This window comes from Oryzias latipes, chromosome 4 (genome assembly GCF_053564925.1).
Source record: "Oryzias latipes strain Hd-rR chromosome 4, Olatipes_Hd-rR_3.1".
NCBI lineage: Eukaryota > Metazoa > Chordata > Actinopteri > Beloniformes > Adrianichthyidae > Oryzias > Oryzias latipes.
Genome location: NC_136240.1, coordinates 33849084 through 33866052, shown reverse-complemented (window position 1 = coordinate 33866052; position 16969 = coordinate 33849084). Strand labels below are relative to the sequence as shown.

Sequence of the window (16969 nt, the reverse complement as noted above, 5' to 3'; positions counted from 1 at the left end):
TGTTTTGTTTCCAAGATAACAAGATATTTAAACTGGAAACCAGATAAAAAAATTGGTGAGATGTAGCGTTTTTGCTGTGTCCGTGTTTGTTACTTGGATGAAGTAAGAAACATGTATGAAGATAAAGAACCTAAAATCTCCTTTTGAAAAAAGGCGTAGAAACCTTTACTGTTGTAAGAAGAAAGAGTGAAGATTTTTCACGAACACATGGCTTTTTTTTGGTTGTATGTTTGGGGGGACATGGGGGTGTTATGAGAGTGAAGGTGTTAAAAGGCCTGATGATGATGATGGTGCTTCCCTCTATGGAAGCATTTCTGTAGCATAATTAAAAATATAAGTCAGTACCAGAAATGCTTTGTCATTTTCATCTTTGTATTTGCAAATGCAGCTTCATATTAAAAATTAAAAAGCATTTCTAGTATTGACTTTTATTTTTAATTATGCCACAGAAATGCTTCCATATTCCTTCCACCTCTTCTGTTCTCATCGATAAATAGTCCTGTCGCTGACAGACCCAAATACCCAGAACGTGTCATGCTGGTTGGTCAGATTAATGAAGAAACTTAAAACTAAAATGTGACGTTGTGATAAGACAAGAGAAGACAAGTTTGCTTCATGATGGTTGTGCTCTTAAATCTAACATTATACAGCACAAATTCATTTCCCTTTTCCCTCCTTCTGTCTGCTTCTCCCTCTCAGGCAGAGATTGTGAAACGTCTCAGCGCCATCTGTGCTCAGATCATCCCCTTCCTCTCTCAGGAGGTGAGTGCCATCGCTGCCAGACACACAGAAAAGGAAACAGCAACTCACACCTCGGCTCCATCAACGACAAACACAAACATATCAGTTCCAGCAGAGCAACTTCCAAGGTGTAGATATTCAGCACTGGTTCTAATTTGTGGCGTGGTGTTGTTAATTGACACAAATCATATACTCATTAAAATCACGCCGCGTGAGTGCATATTGATAAAGGCACGGCTCATTAGGTTTTCTTGTAGGTTCTGTCTCTAGAAATGAGTTCTGTTTTTCTTTTTTTCTTTTATCACAGACACATTGGTGTTTTTAACCAAAGGAAAACAAGTCTTTGAACCAGTTGAAGTATCTTGTACTATTTCAGTTGTTAAACCCATATCTCTGCTAGCTTCATGGTCACCCATGTGTGTAGATGGTGGGTGAATAAGGGGATTCAAATACAGTGAAAGTAAAAAACCTTGTCGTCTTGAGCTGGAAGTTAACAATAGTTTCAACTCTGTTAATGGTTTAGTGATGTGGAGCCGTACGATTGTCCGGGTCCATGGATGATCATAGAGAAGAGTGGCCACATCTTCAGGGGAGCACAGGCGTGTCTTACAGTTCCATTAAACACCATGAAAGTGGAACGCTCCATTTTCCTAGGTGTGATAAGTGTAACTGAAAGTATTCACAAGAATAATATAATACGCACGCACTTCTGACGCATGGTGCTGTCGTATACAGTGTCCTTACGCTGTACTGCAGTCGATAGGTGCGAGTCCTGACTCCCTACTGACCACATGCAAAGGCTGCATGCACAGGGTATGCGCATGATACGTAGGTGTCCATGGGACACAATACACAGGATTTGGGGGCTTGAAAAAAAGAAAAATCCATACAACACGCGTGCGTCCCACCTACTTCACCTCACGTACCCCAATTTTACCCTGGTCTGTCTGCGGTGAGTCTCTGTTGCGTTGCGTGTGGTGTCTGTCTCATGACCGTCAGTCCTCCCTGGATCCAGGAGTGTTTTGTCCTGTCATAGTGTGTCGAGTAGTTTGTCCCGCTCTCTTCCCTTATCCGACACTTAAACGATCAAACCCCATGTCCTCTCCTTCCTAACTGAGTCTACATTAGTCTAAATACATGTTTTGTATCAATCAGTATGTTATGTTGTAATGTAAATATTAAATTAAGTAATTCATTTTTGTTTTAAAACTCGAATTTTTGCCGCATTATGGACGCATCAATGGACTGGAAATAGAACTCCTTCATAAAGCTTGCGGTGCAGATGGACAGACGTGTAGGCGATGTTAACATTCTGATTGATTACTAAATTTACTATTTTCTGTGTCAACGCAACACAACGAAGACGCAACGCAGACGGACCGGTGGGAGTCAGCCTTTACCTTCACATGTTCACTATGACCTATCCCCTGCAGCATGCTGCTATTATAAAATGAGCACAAACCTTTTTGCTCTACGGGCTCACCGAGCAGTCTACAATCTTGATATTTCGTACAGGCCACCTGCAGACAGCCCCTATCCACCTGTTTGCCCAGCTGTCACTAAGGCATTGGCTGTTCATGTGGGGATGTGTTTCTTGCAACGGCCATTTTCAAGGATCATTAGAGGCAAAATGTTTGGTTTATAAAGTTAGGAAACCAACTCCAAAGATATCTGAGTTGTTGTACATACAGAGTTTTCAGACCTGCGAATGGGCCACGTGTGGGATCAGTGTATTCATGTTTTGGGGTGATTGGTGGGTTGCTCAGGGACCCGCTTGTGTCGCCAAGAACATCAGTTATCACAGCAAACAAGTTGCTTGAAGATTTTTTGATTATTAATATTTTGCTGACGGGAATGTCTGGCACAAAATGATGTGTTGAAAGTTGCAGCCTTGGACAGGAACTCTGTGACCTGGTCTGCTCTAGTTAGTTATTGTATCCCTAGTTGTGTGTAGGCCATCAGCAATGCCCAGCCATCGTCTTCTGTCCTGGACGAATCTTTCTACCTCCTGGTGTGATCGTCCACTTGACCTCAGCCTCCAGGTTCCTTCTTTCTTGTTTTCATCTTTCTTGGGGAGTCCAGATCAGGGCCCGACGGGTGATGTTGGATGCTGGTTTTCTCAAGATGTGGCTGATCTGACTCCTTTTTCCCCCAATCTTCAGGATTCTTCATAGACAGCGATTGATAAATGTCTGTAATCTCTTGTTGGAGGCTCCGTACATCAGCTCTGCACATCAGGGTAGACTTAGGCTACTTCTGAATTCATTCACTACTTAGTGCACTATATAGTGTGTTCACCATTTCGTAGTGCCCAGAAGTCTCGGCAAAAATCACTAGATTGGCAAATATTGACCACAACACATTGCGTTTGATCAATTTTTGCAAAAAAACGTTTTCATCATCAGAACACAGTGGATTCATAAATAGTCGTTGTAGAATACTCATATTGATTAGATTTTCACTTAGTGAAATGGGTGAATTCGCCATTAAAAAACAAAAAGCCTGGTTTCTGAATTGCTTTTAAAATGCTAGATAGTTCTGCACTATCTAGTATTTTAGTAGTTAGGGGTTAGGGTGGGAATTCAGACATTGAGTTGATCTGGCGAATCTTGGTGCTCATTGATGAGGTGGGATCTCCTGTGTTCTTAAGGGTGTGTTCTTCTTTTTCTTCCAGTTGGTTCACCACACTGCTTAGATATAGTCTTTTGGGGTGTTAAGATGCTATAAAAAATATTAATTTGGTGGGATTTGAAAAAGAAAGTGTTTTCTTGTGGTGACTGTTTTCACCACATTATCAGTACCTTTACATTTATGACAATGTTTACAGTATCATCATATCTGTAAAGTCTGTTTAGTGACACCTAAGTAAATTAAAAGGAGCTGAATTAGTGAGAACGCGTTTGTTGTTGTGCGTTAGCTCAGACTCCTGGCAGAATGACAGACTGTGGAGACAGCGGCGGTGTCAGGCGGGATCGGCTGCGTGTGCGGATGGAAAGCCCACAGATACCTCTGTTTGTCAGTGCGCACTGATGAATGCGCTGCCTGGAGACACCAAGGTCACAGCACTGTCACTTTGATCAATATTGACACGCTGTGTCTCCCTGTGTGTGTGGCTGTACAAACACTGTCACGCAAACGTGGGTTTGCCTCTGTGTGACTGGTTGCTGTGGGAGTTAGTGTAAACAGAGCTGTGATTCTGGGTCCACCATTTGAGTGTCTTTCCCTAATCTAGATTATTTTTAAAATTTGTTAGACAAAATCCTTTTAGCTCATGTTATTTTTGAGTCACAAACGTCATGTGTACATACAGAGTACTGTATATAAGCTTTGCATTGGGCTGGTTTGTTTGCATCTCGGTCAAGACAGTGTAGCCTCTGTTTGTGTTTGCTTTATGCCGGCTGTTTAAAATCTGTGTGTTTACACGCTGATCCCATGTTGTCTGTTGTGTTTGTGCGTTTGTGTTTGTCCAGCACCAGCAGCAGGTGGTCCAAGCAGTGGAGAGGGCCAAGCAGGTCACCATGGCTGAACTCAACGCCATCATCGGGGTGAGTCACCTCCAGACGCAACATAAACATGGAGAAAACGCCAACTAAGGGGGGTCTGAGTCAAATGAGAGTTAATGGGAAACGGAAACAGGGTTATGATATTAAAAGTCAGTTATTTAGGAAAGAAATTCAGGGAAAATAAATACCCAGGAAAGCTGCTATCTGGGTTTTAAAAACTCATTTTGTCCACATCAAAAGATCTTCACCTATAAAATAAGTGTGTGTGTGTATATATATATATATATATATATATATATATATATATATATATATATATATATATATATATATATATATATATATATATATATATATATATATATATATAGTTTGTGCTATACATATATAAAAAGCATGTGCTGCGCGGTTCCTCACTTTGTGATGTCACAATGAGAGAATCCACTCGTTATCCTGGATTGGAAGGGGCTGGTGCTCAGAGAGCAGGTTTTTAGAGGAATACTCTAGAAACGTGTGAACGGATCAAAAAACCACTTTGAGATTGTTTTTTTGTGGAAAATTTTCATTATAACACACTTGAAAGCTCTAAATAGTTGATTTTGTATGATTTACGCCCTTTAAAAAGTCAACAACAACAACACCAAATCTTTTTCCAACTAGATCTGAATTTGATTAAATAGCAACGTAAAACAACATATCAAATAATTTATAGATGTGTAAATAAATAAAGCTTTTGTGACATAGGGACAGAGGAACAGGGATGATCATTTTACTGTTAACCCAAAGCTCTTTGTTTCTCCCAGCACTATAAACACCGCCGTCCCTGAAGTGTGTAATCTGGTGTGTGTTTTCTGGCTCCACAAAAACACATCCTAATGATCCCCTCAGCATAATAGCCTTTCTTTATCTGTAAATGCTCTCTTGTCCTCCACTCGCTCTTTCCTGATTCTACTCCCTTTTTTCCTTTCTGCTTTTGCCTATCAATCTTTTTCTATCTTTGACTCTTTTTTTTTTGTCTCCTGCTTTCTTTAATTCTCTCCTTTCACCAAATTCTCTTTTGTTTTTCCCGGCTTCCCTTATCGTTTGTTCTTCAGCTCAAACCTTTTCCTCCCTCTCTTATGTCCTCTGTGGTTTCCTCCTGAGCAATTTCTACATATTTTCTTCCTTCCTTCTCTTCTTCCCTATAAATACCGTCAGCCCTTTTTTTCGATCTTTTTCACTCATGCCTGTTCTTTCAATCTGTGCCCGTTTTTTTTTTTTTTTTAGTGTAACTAGATTTGCTTTTGCTCTGGTTTCTTATCCCTCTTCCTCATCCTTGGTGTCCTGACTCACCTCTTAATCTGTTAATCTTTCTCTACATCTTATCTCCCATCATTTTCATTTCCTGTCCAGCAGATTTCCTCCTATATCTCTGCTAAATTTGCTCTTTTCCCTCACCGCCGTGTTCCCATACGTTTCCTTTTTTCCGTGGCCGTTCGCCACTTCTGACTGTGTCTTTCTCTAACCATTTGCTCCCGTTTTTGTTTGACCCCGCCTCCGTTCTGTCCCCGTGGTCGCAGCAGCAGCAGCTCCAGCACCTGTCTCACCACGCCCCTGGCATCCCCTTGACGCCGCATCCATCAGGGCTGTCGCTCGGGGCAGGGGGCTCGGGGCTCCTGGCACTGACTGGCGCCTTGGGGGTCTCAGCTCATCTGGCCTCCAAAGATGAGCGCAATCACATCGACCCCGAACTTCTCAGAGGTAAAAATAAATAAACAAATAAACTTTGATATTCCTTTTGACCTGGAGTTCTGGTAACTAACTGGTACAGGAAGAGATGATCCCAGACTCGGTGTCCAACATCAGAAATAACGGACGGCGTGAACGGTTGCTTCCGGGAATTAATTTCCAGTACTGGACACATCAAAGGGCAGATCCTGCTTAATCCCAGCAGCGTCCGTCTGGACACTCACTGAAAACACAATTCAGAGCAAAATTCTTTTTTTTTACTTTATATTTAAAATTTGCACTATTTTTTGGGAAGGTTTAAATAAAATGCTAACTTCTTTTTAACTATATCTCCATCTTTACTTGGGTTTTTTTCTTTTTTCAAATATAAAAATCTTCTTCTTTATGAATGAAATGTGACAATGAGCATCCACAGCTCCAGAGTAAAGGAAACTTTCAGTAAAAAAGGGTTTCTTTTGGAACTGAAGACACATCTCCATGAACTCTCATTCGCCCCCAGTAATTGTGCTGCTTCAACAGAAACTCTCATGAACAAAGAGAGCGCCGGTCAAGAAAACGAGCAAAAGAAAAGCAGTGCTTTCACATTGTCATCTTTGTAACGCGTATCTGCATTTCTGCTCCTGCATGTGAGCAGAAGAAGGATCAAAAACACCAAACGGTGTGGTTGGAGGACAGAGAGGCCAGAGCAGAATGGAATCAGGCACAATAGCACGTCTGTGTCTTTATTAGAGGGGATCAGTCAAAGTTCAGCTTAAACCTGCCTGACTCTGTTGCTGTTATTACTATGTGGACTGACGTCAAACCTTCTCTTTTCTCCTCTCTCTTGTCTTTCTTTTGCCTCATCCCAGATGGAGCACCCAGCAGGGTAAGTAGTTGTGTGTTTGTGAACAGAGACATAATGCCGTTATGTCCACAGTGTGCATCTTTTTAGCAGCCTGAAGAACTTTAGAATATTGTGTAAAAAATAAAAATGGCTTCCAACATCAGAGCAAAAGCTGCTCATCTGCAGCAGTGAAGAACGAACAAACGCATCTTTGCTCTGCAAACGTAGAATATCAACCCCTTCATGCCCGATCTTATGTCCCTTATATCCCTTTGCGTTTTTTCCATTCAAGGAAGATGCTAAATTAAGTTCTGGATTTAATGGTACGTTGCTTATTAGCGACATACGGTGTGAAGGGATTAACAGAGAACACTAAAACCTTAAAAATTACTAATTTTGTGTGAAATACTTTAAAATTCAGTGAATTATTAAGTATTTTAAAAGGCCTCGTCAGACATCGACAGCATCAATGTGATTATCTCCCAACAGTCTGCAGTAAAAGTCCTGCTCTGATCCTCTTCAAAGCGTTCCCAGTGGTCTGTTAATTAGCCTTAACAGCCTTTTTTTCGTCTGCTCCTGATTCACAACGAATTGAATAAAGAAATACTCAATTTCAAGCTACATTTCCGCCTGATGTCGCCTGAACATGTTGAAAACACCCAAAACCCCGCTTCTTTTCATCGGAGTGAGTCTTCAAACAAGTTTCACGAATGTTTTTCGTGTCTTTTTGGTCAAGTCAGAGTCTTGTTTTTACTTATTAGATAAAGGCTTTTGGGCAACAACTTTAGATGAATTAAAAGTCTGCGTGATTTCAGAGCGCCGCTGCGTCTTGCCTTCTCCATCAAAGCCTCGTCCGTTCAGAGTCTGCGAGAAACCGCAGAGAAAACGTTTCTGTTGAATGTTGGAGTTTGTGCTGCTCTCATTCAGGTTTTTAAAGTATCCGGGAGAGAGGTGTTCGGCGGAAAGGCAGGATAAAGACGTATGTTATTTGGCAGCAGAGCCCCATTCATTCAGTAATATAAATGGAGGTGGAGGGGTGGGGGGCGGGGGCAGCAGCAGATGTGAGGAGGAGAATGAAAGAGATGAGGAGTTTGTTGTTGCTCTGAAGGTTTATTGTGCCGTTCCTCCTCTTTTCTCTGCGCTCCTCCATTAGTTGCTCTGGGCTGCTCGATTCTGCGCTCTCTCTGGAGGACGGGGAATGACAAGTGGCCCTCAGCCAGCCTCTCGCCGCGACCCCTACACAAAAACAGCAAAACGCTTTGATTGGTTTTTCTTTAGCTCTGAACCACAGAGCGGGCTGCATTGTAAATATGCCCGCACGGCTTTATTACCTCATAATGAGAGTCATATTTTACAGGAGGACTGGTGTATTGAGGGCAGAGCACTAATTAGCTTGTCGGTTGCCCTGTTTGTTGCTTCGCTGACGTGGGCTGCTCCCGCCGTGTCCCTCCGCAGAGAAGGGCGCACGTGTTCAGGACGAACACACATCTGAGTCCAAAGTTTGTTCACCTCCTTTTGCGATCCTGTTTTGTTCCTGCAGAGTAAGTCGGTATCGTCGACAGACAGCCAGCCCACGGAGGACCGTCAGGGTCCATCGTCGGGATTCTCCTCCTCTCAAGGTGGAGCCGAGGCCAAGAGGAGGCGCTGTGATGACAAAGACGCCCTGCCTCCACACTCCTACGTAAGATTCTCTCAGATCTGGAGGACTTACGGTGAACTGATTGACCCTTGTCCGTCAGAGGCCCACTTTCTTGCACTCACAGTCATTGATTGTATTTAATAACTGGACTGAGCGGCTCCTCTCCCCTGGCGTTCTAAACAGGAAGTACCCGCTGGCTCTAGAACAGCCAAATCCCAAGCCAAGTCAGTTGGCTGAAGGTGAACCAAAGTGATGGGTGTGCGTTGTTTGCACTAAACTTTGATGACCCTTTATTTCCAGATAGTATCCATTTAAAACGGCGACCTGCCATTTTCCACGGGTGACGTCACACTCAGTGGTGGTCACATTTTAACATTTTAGGATGTACTTTAACGAGAAGCAACACAAAGGTATGAATGAAGCTTGAATGGATGCTGACGGCGTGAAGGTGCATAAAAACACAGCTCCGTGGTCCAGATTCGATTAAACCTTGTGGTTTGTGTGTGAGCGACATGCCTGATGGTAGGTTTCGTTTGAGGTGTGTGTGTGGGGTGGGTAGCGACCGAGCCAGATAGCTTTTAATGAATTAGGCGGCAGTGTGCTTGCAGTCTGAGGACTGACTGACACACAAGGCGGCTTCCAGCCAAATCCGTTTGGAGTCAGAGTTTGTTTTTTGCTCTCCTCCGTGTCCTTTACTTATTTTCCGGCGTCTTTCGTCCTCTTCTCTTCATCTTCTGCATCGTTTTGCTCTTTCTTCCCTCTCATTTCCTCCCGGCTGTTGCCCAACGTTTTTGATGTTTGGGTTCCAGGTTCGAGGCATTGTCCTGTTCTGGCTCTGGTGTGATTAGGTGCTCAATAGCGATACCGGGCCATGATTGCATCAAAAGCATGGTTGCCATGGTGACAGAGTGCCACATTTTCCCCTCCAACAAAACGAGGGGAAGGGAGGATAGATGGCCGGCCAAGGAGCCAACAATGTGTCACGGAGAAAAAACGAGCGATGGAGGCAGGGCGAGATGGAAACAGTGTTCGTGCAGGGAGACGTCGGAGAGAACGTATGGCGTGTTTACATGCAGGACTCTGAGAGGAAGTGATCTGCATCCTGTCATATTGATGTATTGATCTGCATGTGCAGCTCTGCGTGTCTTTATTAATAACGGCTTGTTTTTCCAGGTGCAGTTGGTCTGTTCTTCTGAAAAACGACTTTTGCATTGTTTGAACGTCCATGTTCGTTTCTTTGCGCCACAGGACAGTGACGGGGACAAAAGCGAAGACAATCTGGTTGTGGACGTCTCCAACGAGGTAAATTCTCAGCTCTTTAAAGGATTCTTTTTGGTCCGTGTAAAAACTTTATCCTTATTTGTGGATATTTTTAGCTTTTTTTTTGGACAAATTCTCCATGTATTTTGTTTTATTTGACCTCTTACTCATATTTTTGACAAATACACAAATGCTGCCTTCACAGTGCTGCTCTAAAAAAAATGTTTTAGCATAAAATCTAAAAGTTTATTAATTTATTTAAGATATTGATCTACGTAAATATCGTATTAAATCTAAATGTGCTTCTTTGCATTCACAAAGATGCAGAGCAGCAGTGTTTAGTGTAAATCATTAATTAAACGATGAAAAACAACATCAGATCTTGGCTGAACGTTTAAAGAAACTGCACATCAGATGAACAAAAAAAGGTACATTTCATCATTTTACCTGATCTCATAAAGGGGTTAACCGTCCGGTTACAAGCTAGCAACACAATGAAAAATCTCCTTCTGCTCTTTTATACAAAGACCTTCAAAGTCCTGGTCAGAAAGCCAATCCCTCATCATGATTGTGGTTCATCTTCTCCTCTGCTGGATCGGTTCTTTGGCCGTAGTCATATTCACGTATTCGGGGGATTTGACTTGAGACTTGAGGTTTGGGACTTGTGAACAACATTTATTTACTTACTTATTTATTTATTTACTTATGGAGGTCACAGTAAGGTCTGAACATGAGTCTCCTCACAACGCTTATTGATCAGGAATACACAAACACCAACTCCCTCAAGATATTTAAAAGTCATTGAATGACAGTTTTTGACGGTAAAATAATTTTGATTTTGATTTTGAAATGTTTTTTTTCAAGCAATCAAATAAGAATAATACACAAAAACAATACAATCATCGGTTATACATTCATACAATGACCTATCAAACTGAGGATAGTTAGACATTCATTCATATTTTAAGGGTGCATTCAGTCTGAACCACAGTCTGTTTCTACCAAACAAATTTTCTGTCTGGAAACATCTACGTGGACCCTGGTCTGGGACCAGAAACCGCTCTTGGACCGGTCTCTGTTTGTTTCTAATCGGACTGAGCTTTGGTTTGCTCTGAGATTCCTTTTTCTGAATACAGCCCGTTCTTGGAGCGGAACAACCCAGACGACCACCGTAGCCGGTTGTCACGTTACGTAAACAGGGTAGGAATGTAGCAACAGATGAGCCGCGGACAAATGTAAAGCAACGATTGTTGTGTAATCAAACAGAAAAAAAGGTCCAATTGTTGATTTGTTGGAATGTTTGTTTTTCTGTTTAGTTGTGTCTTTTCTGTTTGGTTATGTGGCCCACGCTGCTGTGACGTCAGCTTGACCTTGTTGGCTGACGTCACCTTGTAGTTCCTTAACAGACTTCTCTTAAAACAATGACATAGCAACACAACGATGAGACACAGCAACTCACTGAATGCAGGCTCATTAAAACAACTTTAAAAGTGACACGCAATGCTTCTCTGTTTTCGTGACTATCTATATGTCATAAACACTTATCAGTAACTCTTTTAACCAAAGTAAAAAGTGTTGAGCCTCACGTTGATACGAACGTTCAAAACTGGTCAGAAAGTCTGATTAAGTAAAACTATCCAGACAAGAACTGCTAAGCGCAGGTCTTCCATCATTTCTGTTTCTAGTTGCTTTGCCCCGACCAATGACTGAGAAGATCTTCAGTCACGTGGTTTTGTTCGCAAGCTTTGGTCCGGAACATTCTTGTTCCGGACCAGAATGTTTGGCTTTCCTGTACAGCAGTTTCCTTTAAAAAAGAAGGAACCCTGGTGTGAGCTCACTGTCAGGTGCCACTGTCGGGGCTTTCTTCGTGTTTCTTCACACTCGCACACGCATTGACTAATACTTCACTCATCTCCTCTCATTTAGCTCTTCGGCAGAGATTCAGTCCTCCCACACTCTTCCTCTGTTCTTCCATCGCGCCGCAGACTCGTTTTCTTCTCCCGTGACTGTCCCAGCGCTCCTCCTTTAGTTCCCTCCTCTCGTTCTTCAGTTTGGTTTATTCAATATATGCACAACCAGTAAATATTTGAGCTCTTAAAACGTTGCAAGCTGCGCTCACTGATGACTTTACTGAAACTCTGTGTTTTTAGATTGTGAACCAAAGCAGAAAAAGGAATCTGTTAAGTCTAAATGTAAGGAAATGATTGTCTATTGGGGATTTTTTTTACAAATACTTCTGTTCAGACCAGATTTATTTATCAATTCTTTTGTGCCTTTAAGTGAAAAGTTTACCCCGTTACATACTCAAACACCAACGAAATCTGCACCTAGTACCTGTGATAATGAGTTTTGTACGACTAAAAAATGATGACATCACATCTACTAATGAAACAAAAAACACGTGTTGGGAAATCCAAAGGAAGTTTTGAAATTATTATGGGATGGCCTTTAGACCTTTGGACTTGGTGGCTATTTTGTGTCCAAGAATGATATTTGGTCATTTTCAAATTCTCAAACAATATTAGAAATTAAGACCTTTGTTTGAGCAATTTTTATAAAAATTTTACATTCGTGTCACAAAGTTAAGTCTTTAATCACATCCAAAGTTTGGTCCACTTTTGATCACTCTAAAGTGGCGTTTCCCGGTTGCTTTCACATTTTTCATCCAGAAAATTGTACAAATTTAAAACATGAATGCTTGGCTCAAGTTGAACGAAATAACATGCAATATGAAAATATCAGAAATGTGGGCATGGTTACCTAAAAACCTCCGTTGCCAAGGAAATCCAATTGTTTACTTTTGACGATTCTTTTTAAAACTACATAGACCTGTTCCTCCCCCCCAAGTGACCAAAAAATAAAACGGTTGCCATGAAGATAAAACTAATAGAAAAGCAGACATTTTGATAAAAGTGTTTTTCGGGGTATTTGTCACCTGCAACTTTGACCAGGCTGTCAGAGGCTGAAGGGGAGATTGAGGGGCGTGCAGCAGCCTTTCAGTCAGTGAGGGGGGGTCAAAAGGGGCTGGCTTTAATTTTTTGTTTTTACTGTAACTTATTTAAAGATAGCGTTTGCTTGTTATAAGTAAAATTCTAAGTGAAATTAGATATTTTTGTGAAAAATGCCAGCACCGGTTATCGAACCAGCGAGCTTCTGCACCACAAAAAGAAGCAAAGGTTTCGTAAGGATTGCCCATTTATTTCAATGGAGGCAAAAATCCTGGAAATCCTGGAAAATCTTGAAAAGTTGAAGGATTTGAAGGACCAAAAGTCATAGCTGGAAAAGCTGAAAGAGCTGAACATTTGAATGGTTGAATGGATAAAATAGCAGAAAAATTGTAGAAAGAGTTAAGCGCAAAAAATGGTGGAAGATACTAGAATAAAGAGAAACAGGAAAACAATGGGTTGGATGCTTTATAGCTTTCAATCAATACTTGTCTGTCACCCCAAAAATCTGTATTGTTTGCTTCCTGAAGGCTCGTCTCCACCAAATAAATAACATTTTATTCCATCTGCAGGAAAAAGTCTTGACCTATGAACATTTCACCTTCGAAATGATCTCTTTGAGAGAGTCTTGGTTTGAGACTCTGAAGGACACGCTCAGATGTTTTCTTCACATACTTTGTCCATTCTCCCAGATGTTCTCCATCATGAGAATAAAGGGAATTGTTGAGCTGCTGCTCACAATGTTATGTAACCCCCGAAAGGTTATCTTAAATGTAAGATATGAAATAGAGGAAACACCAGTAAAAACCTGTCAGAGAAGCAAGCAAACCTGACCAAATAACTGACAGTACTCTGTCTGACTGGAGTATGAAACTATCAGAGAAAAATCAGTAAGAAAGGCTGTTAAATGCGCGGGAAAAAATTAGCATTCTGTGTGACTGATCTACACGTATGTGTTAAAACCTTTGGCCTTATGGATGAATCATGTTCACACCGTGCCTGAAGATTCATTTGCGGTTTCACAGATGAGTTACTCAGGATGGATTCAAGCTCTCACTGAAGATTGGAACATTACATCAGTTTTGAGGCCTGTTTGCATTCATCCACTGATACAACTGGTCAGATGTTTGAAAATGACCTTACATATAGTGCTAATTATTACTTTGACCCAAATGGAGCTGGGTGTGCATGTTTGCATGTGCATGTGTGTGTGTGTGCATGTATCCCAGTGACCCAGAGAGAAGTGCTTACTCCAGCACTCTGCTCCGAGGGAGGCGGCGCTGGCCCCACAGCGGCTGCAGTAATGACAGCATCCGTAACAGCAGTGCTATCTCCAGGTCTACACATTGCTGTACCAGCAGTTTCTATTCCCCGAGCTCTCAGTCCCTCTAATAATCACAGAACAGTTTGTCACTCTGGAGTTTGTGTTGTAGCTTGTGGGACAAATGGTGCACAATCCCACGCCTTAAAGTGACCAGATCTCAAACGTGGGATAAAGACATTTTATGAAGGAAATGTGAATAAAGTTGAGTTTAATAACCAACTAGACTAACTTCCTTTGTCTTTTTTTAACGTAAGTAAGATGATTGAAAAAGCTGTTTTATGTCAATTGAATGAATTCTTATTAAGAAACAACCATTATGATGCCTTCCAGTCAGGCTTCAGACAGAACCACAGCACTGAAAAGCCTTTGAGCAAAGTGACTAATAATATATATTTGAATACAAACAGTGGAAATACGTTACAGCTTGTTTTATTGGATCTCAGAGCTCCATTTGATACACCTGACCCCTCTATATTAGTCAGACGACTGGAAAGCTAGATGGGTTTCACTGGGCCTGTACTAAACTGGTTCAAAACATACCAAGGAAGTATTTTGTGTCAATTGGTAACTTCACATCTCTTCCAACAGAAATTCCATGTGGAGTTCCCCAAGGCTCCATCTTGGGACCACTTCTACCAGTATATAACCCTTGTGCTATCTTAGATTACCCCCCCTTACATTGACGTGTTCTCCCTACCATGACAAAGGTGGATCTAGGTGGAAAGATTTCATATAATCCATGGACACCAGTGAAGATCACAAATCATTGAAGAAAAAAGGTTCAGAGCACTGTCTAGTGGGTCTAGATGACCCAACTCCCAATGGTAAAGTGCCTAGGATAGCACAAGGGTTCAAATCTACATGCTCCCTCTGGCCCAGGTTATAAAGAGCAACAATAGTTACCATAGCTATGCAGATGACACACAGTTATATATTGCAATGACATCAGGAGACTGAGGCTCTGCACAAGATCTTGATAAATGCATTGAAGACAAATAATGACTAGATGTGCCGCAACTCAAAACAAAACAAAACCAAAACTGAGGTTATTGCCTCTGGAACTAAAGAGAAATGGTTAGAAGTTGCTACAGAGCTTCAATCTATTCATCTTAAACCACAAACAAGCCTGGAAACTTGGGTGTTGTCATGGACACAGACCTACATTTTGATAAATGCATCAATACAGTCACAAAATGAGCCTACTATCAGTTTAAAAACTATTTAAAGGTTTAAAGATCTGATGTCTAAGCAGGACCTGGGAGAACTAGTTCCTGCTTTCATCTTTAGTCGACTTGACTATTGTAAGAGTGTCTTTACAGAACGACCAAAAAACAATCAGGAAACTGCAGCTTATTCAGAACTCTGCTGCTCCGGTTCTCACAAGAACCAAAAAAGTAGAACCACGTCAGTCCAGTTCTGAGGTCTTTCCACTGTCTGCCAGAGGACAGACTTTAAAGTGACCTCTTGACCTCTTGACCCAGTATGTACCAGCCCAGAAAGCACTTTACATTGTCTTCATTCAAGAAATGTGCAATACAAATAAACTTGCCATAGCTAAATTCTCCTGCTATGTTCATTTCATCAGGATGTTGAAATGTTCATCAGGAACAGCACTGATGTTTGTTTAACTGAACCATTTTTAGTTTATTGATTACACTAAAAGCCAGACAGGACAATTTTCAAAATAAAACAGTCCTTTTAAGTAGTTCTTTTATTATTATAATTTTCAAAATGGGTCATTTTAGACACAGAACATAACAGGAGTTCTCACTTGTCAGATAAATAACTGCTGTTGGGATTGCTATTATATCGTTCGGAGCCAAACCGTCTCTAAGCCGCTCTGTTTGACCCGTGGTGCCAATTCTTCATCAGCTGAGCTTGAATCACAAGTGTCTGAGTCTTAAAACCGTGACTTCTTCCTAAACTGAGTCTCAAACGTGATTGGCCGCCTGCTGCGAGGTGCAGAGCGTTCCCCTCTGACTGATTTCAGCATCTGTTTGTCCTCATTAGCACACAAACTGATGCCTATGTGGGTCTGTCGCTAAATGGGATGCCGAGTTCTATTGAAATGATAGTTTAGTGCAGATCAACTTTATTTACACACTTCACCTGTGGTGGAGGGAAGCTTTCATTCAAAACTCATCCATTCATCCATCCAAGACCTGAGAAAATGATGAAAGTGTCTGATCGTGCTCTGAGAAGGAATTCTGACGTTGACTCATCAGAAGACAACTGGATGAGCTAAATGAACATCAATTTTGTAAAACACCAGTTGCTGTTTTTATAAGTTATATATTGTAAGTTCATGTCTATCCACTACCTTTCAAGCAAATATTGAAACTATTTGTAAATAATTATAACTAAAGGATTTAATGTGTCATGTGTGAGTTGTGTACGTAAAAGTGCAAACATGTCTGTATAGGATTATGATCAGTTCTAATATCAAGGAGATATGATCATTTTCTTATCATTTTAATACTGATAATCAATTTAATGTGTTTGTATTTGTATTTTATTGTGTTTTTATTGCTTGAAATAAACCAAATCAATCAAATCTGCCGTAGAATACCTTCTCTGGTGTCTTTTGTCCGTTAGGAGCCAAATTCTCCTGCTGGAAGTCCTCCTCATTCACCTCATGGCAATGGGTTGGACCGGGCCCCCACCCTGAGGAAAGAGCTCCCGGGCTCCTCAAGCACAGGAGAGGCTCCTGCTACCCCAAACCCCCGGAGTCCCACCCCAGGGAAGGCCAAGGAGTCTACGCAGGTAAATGAGGGGCGTTCCCCCCAGGGGTGTTCATGGTCACGTCGCCCATGACTTTTCTGTGACCTTTGGTAACTCCACAGATGGAGAAGTCGCAGTCTCCGTTGTCCAAATCTGGCACGCCGTCCCCGTCCCACCGTGAAGCTGTTACCCCGGGGGCACCAGGGGCCCCCGGTCCCAGCACCTCCTGCCTTCGCTTGGTCAGCAAAGCAGCGAGCAGCGCGGACCCCCTGGGTGAGGCAGGGA

The 16969-nt window shown here is 41.8% G+C and overlaps 1 protein-coding gene across 6 annotated transcripts in view; it reads left to right on the top strand.

Annotated features, from left to right (window-relative positions):
- The window catches only part of tle2b (TLE family member 2, transcriptional corepressor b), a 104691-nt gene that overhangs the window by 74845 nt on the left and 12877 nt on the right, over positions 1-16969 (top strand). For 4 of the 6 annotated variants that reach the window (XM_023954566.2, XM_023954564.2, XM_078946334.1 and 1 more), the window contains 8 exons: positions 700-762; positions 4212-4286; positions 5804-5984; positions 6821-6837; positions 8336-8476; positions 9683-9736; positions 16559-16726; positions 16807-16957. In XM_023954566.2, the coding sequence (XP_023810334.1) occupies positions 700-762; positions 4212-4286; positions 5804-5984; positions 6821-6837; positions 8336-8476; positions 9683-9736; positions 16559-16726; positions 16807-16957 (850 nt within the window). The remainder of the gene's footprint in view (positions 1-699; positions 763-4211; positions 4287-5803; positions 5985-6820; positions 6838-8335; positions 8477-9682; positions 9737-16558; positions 16727-16806; positions 16958-16969) is intronic. The other 2 variants (XM_078946333.1, XM_023954565.2) reach the window with 1 other exon arrangement.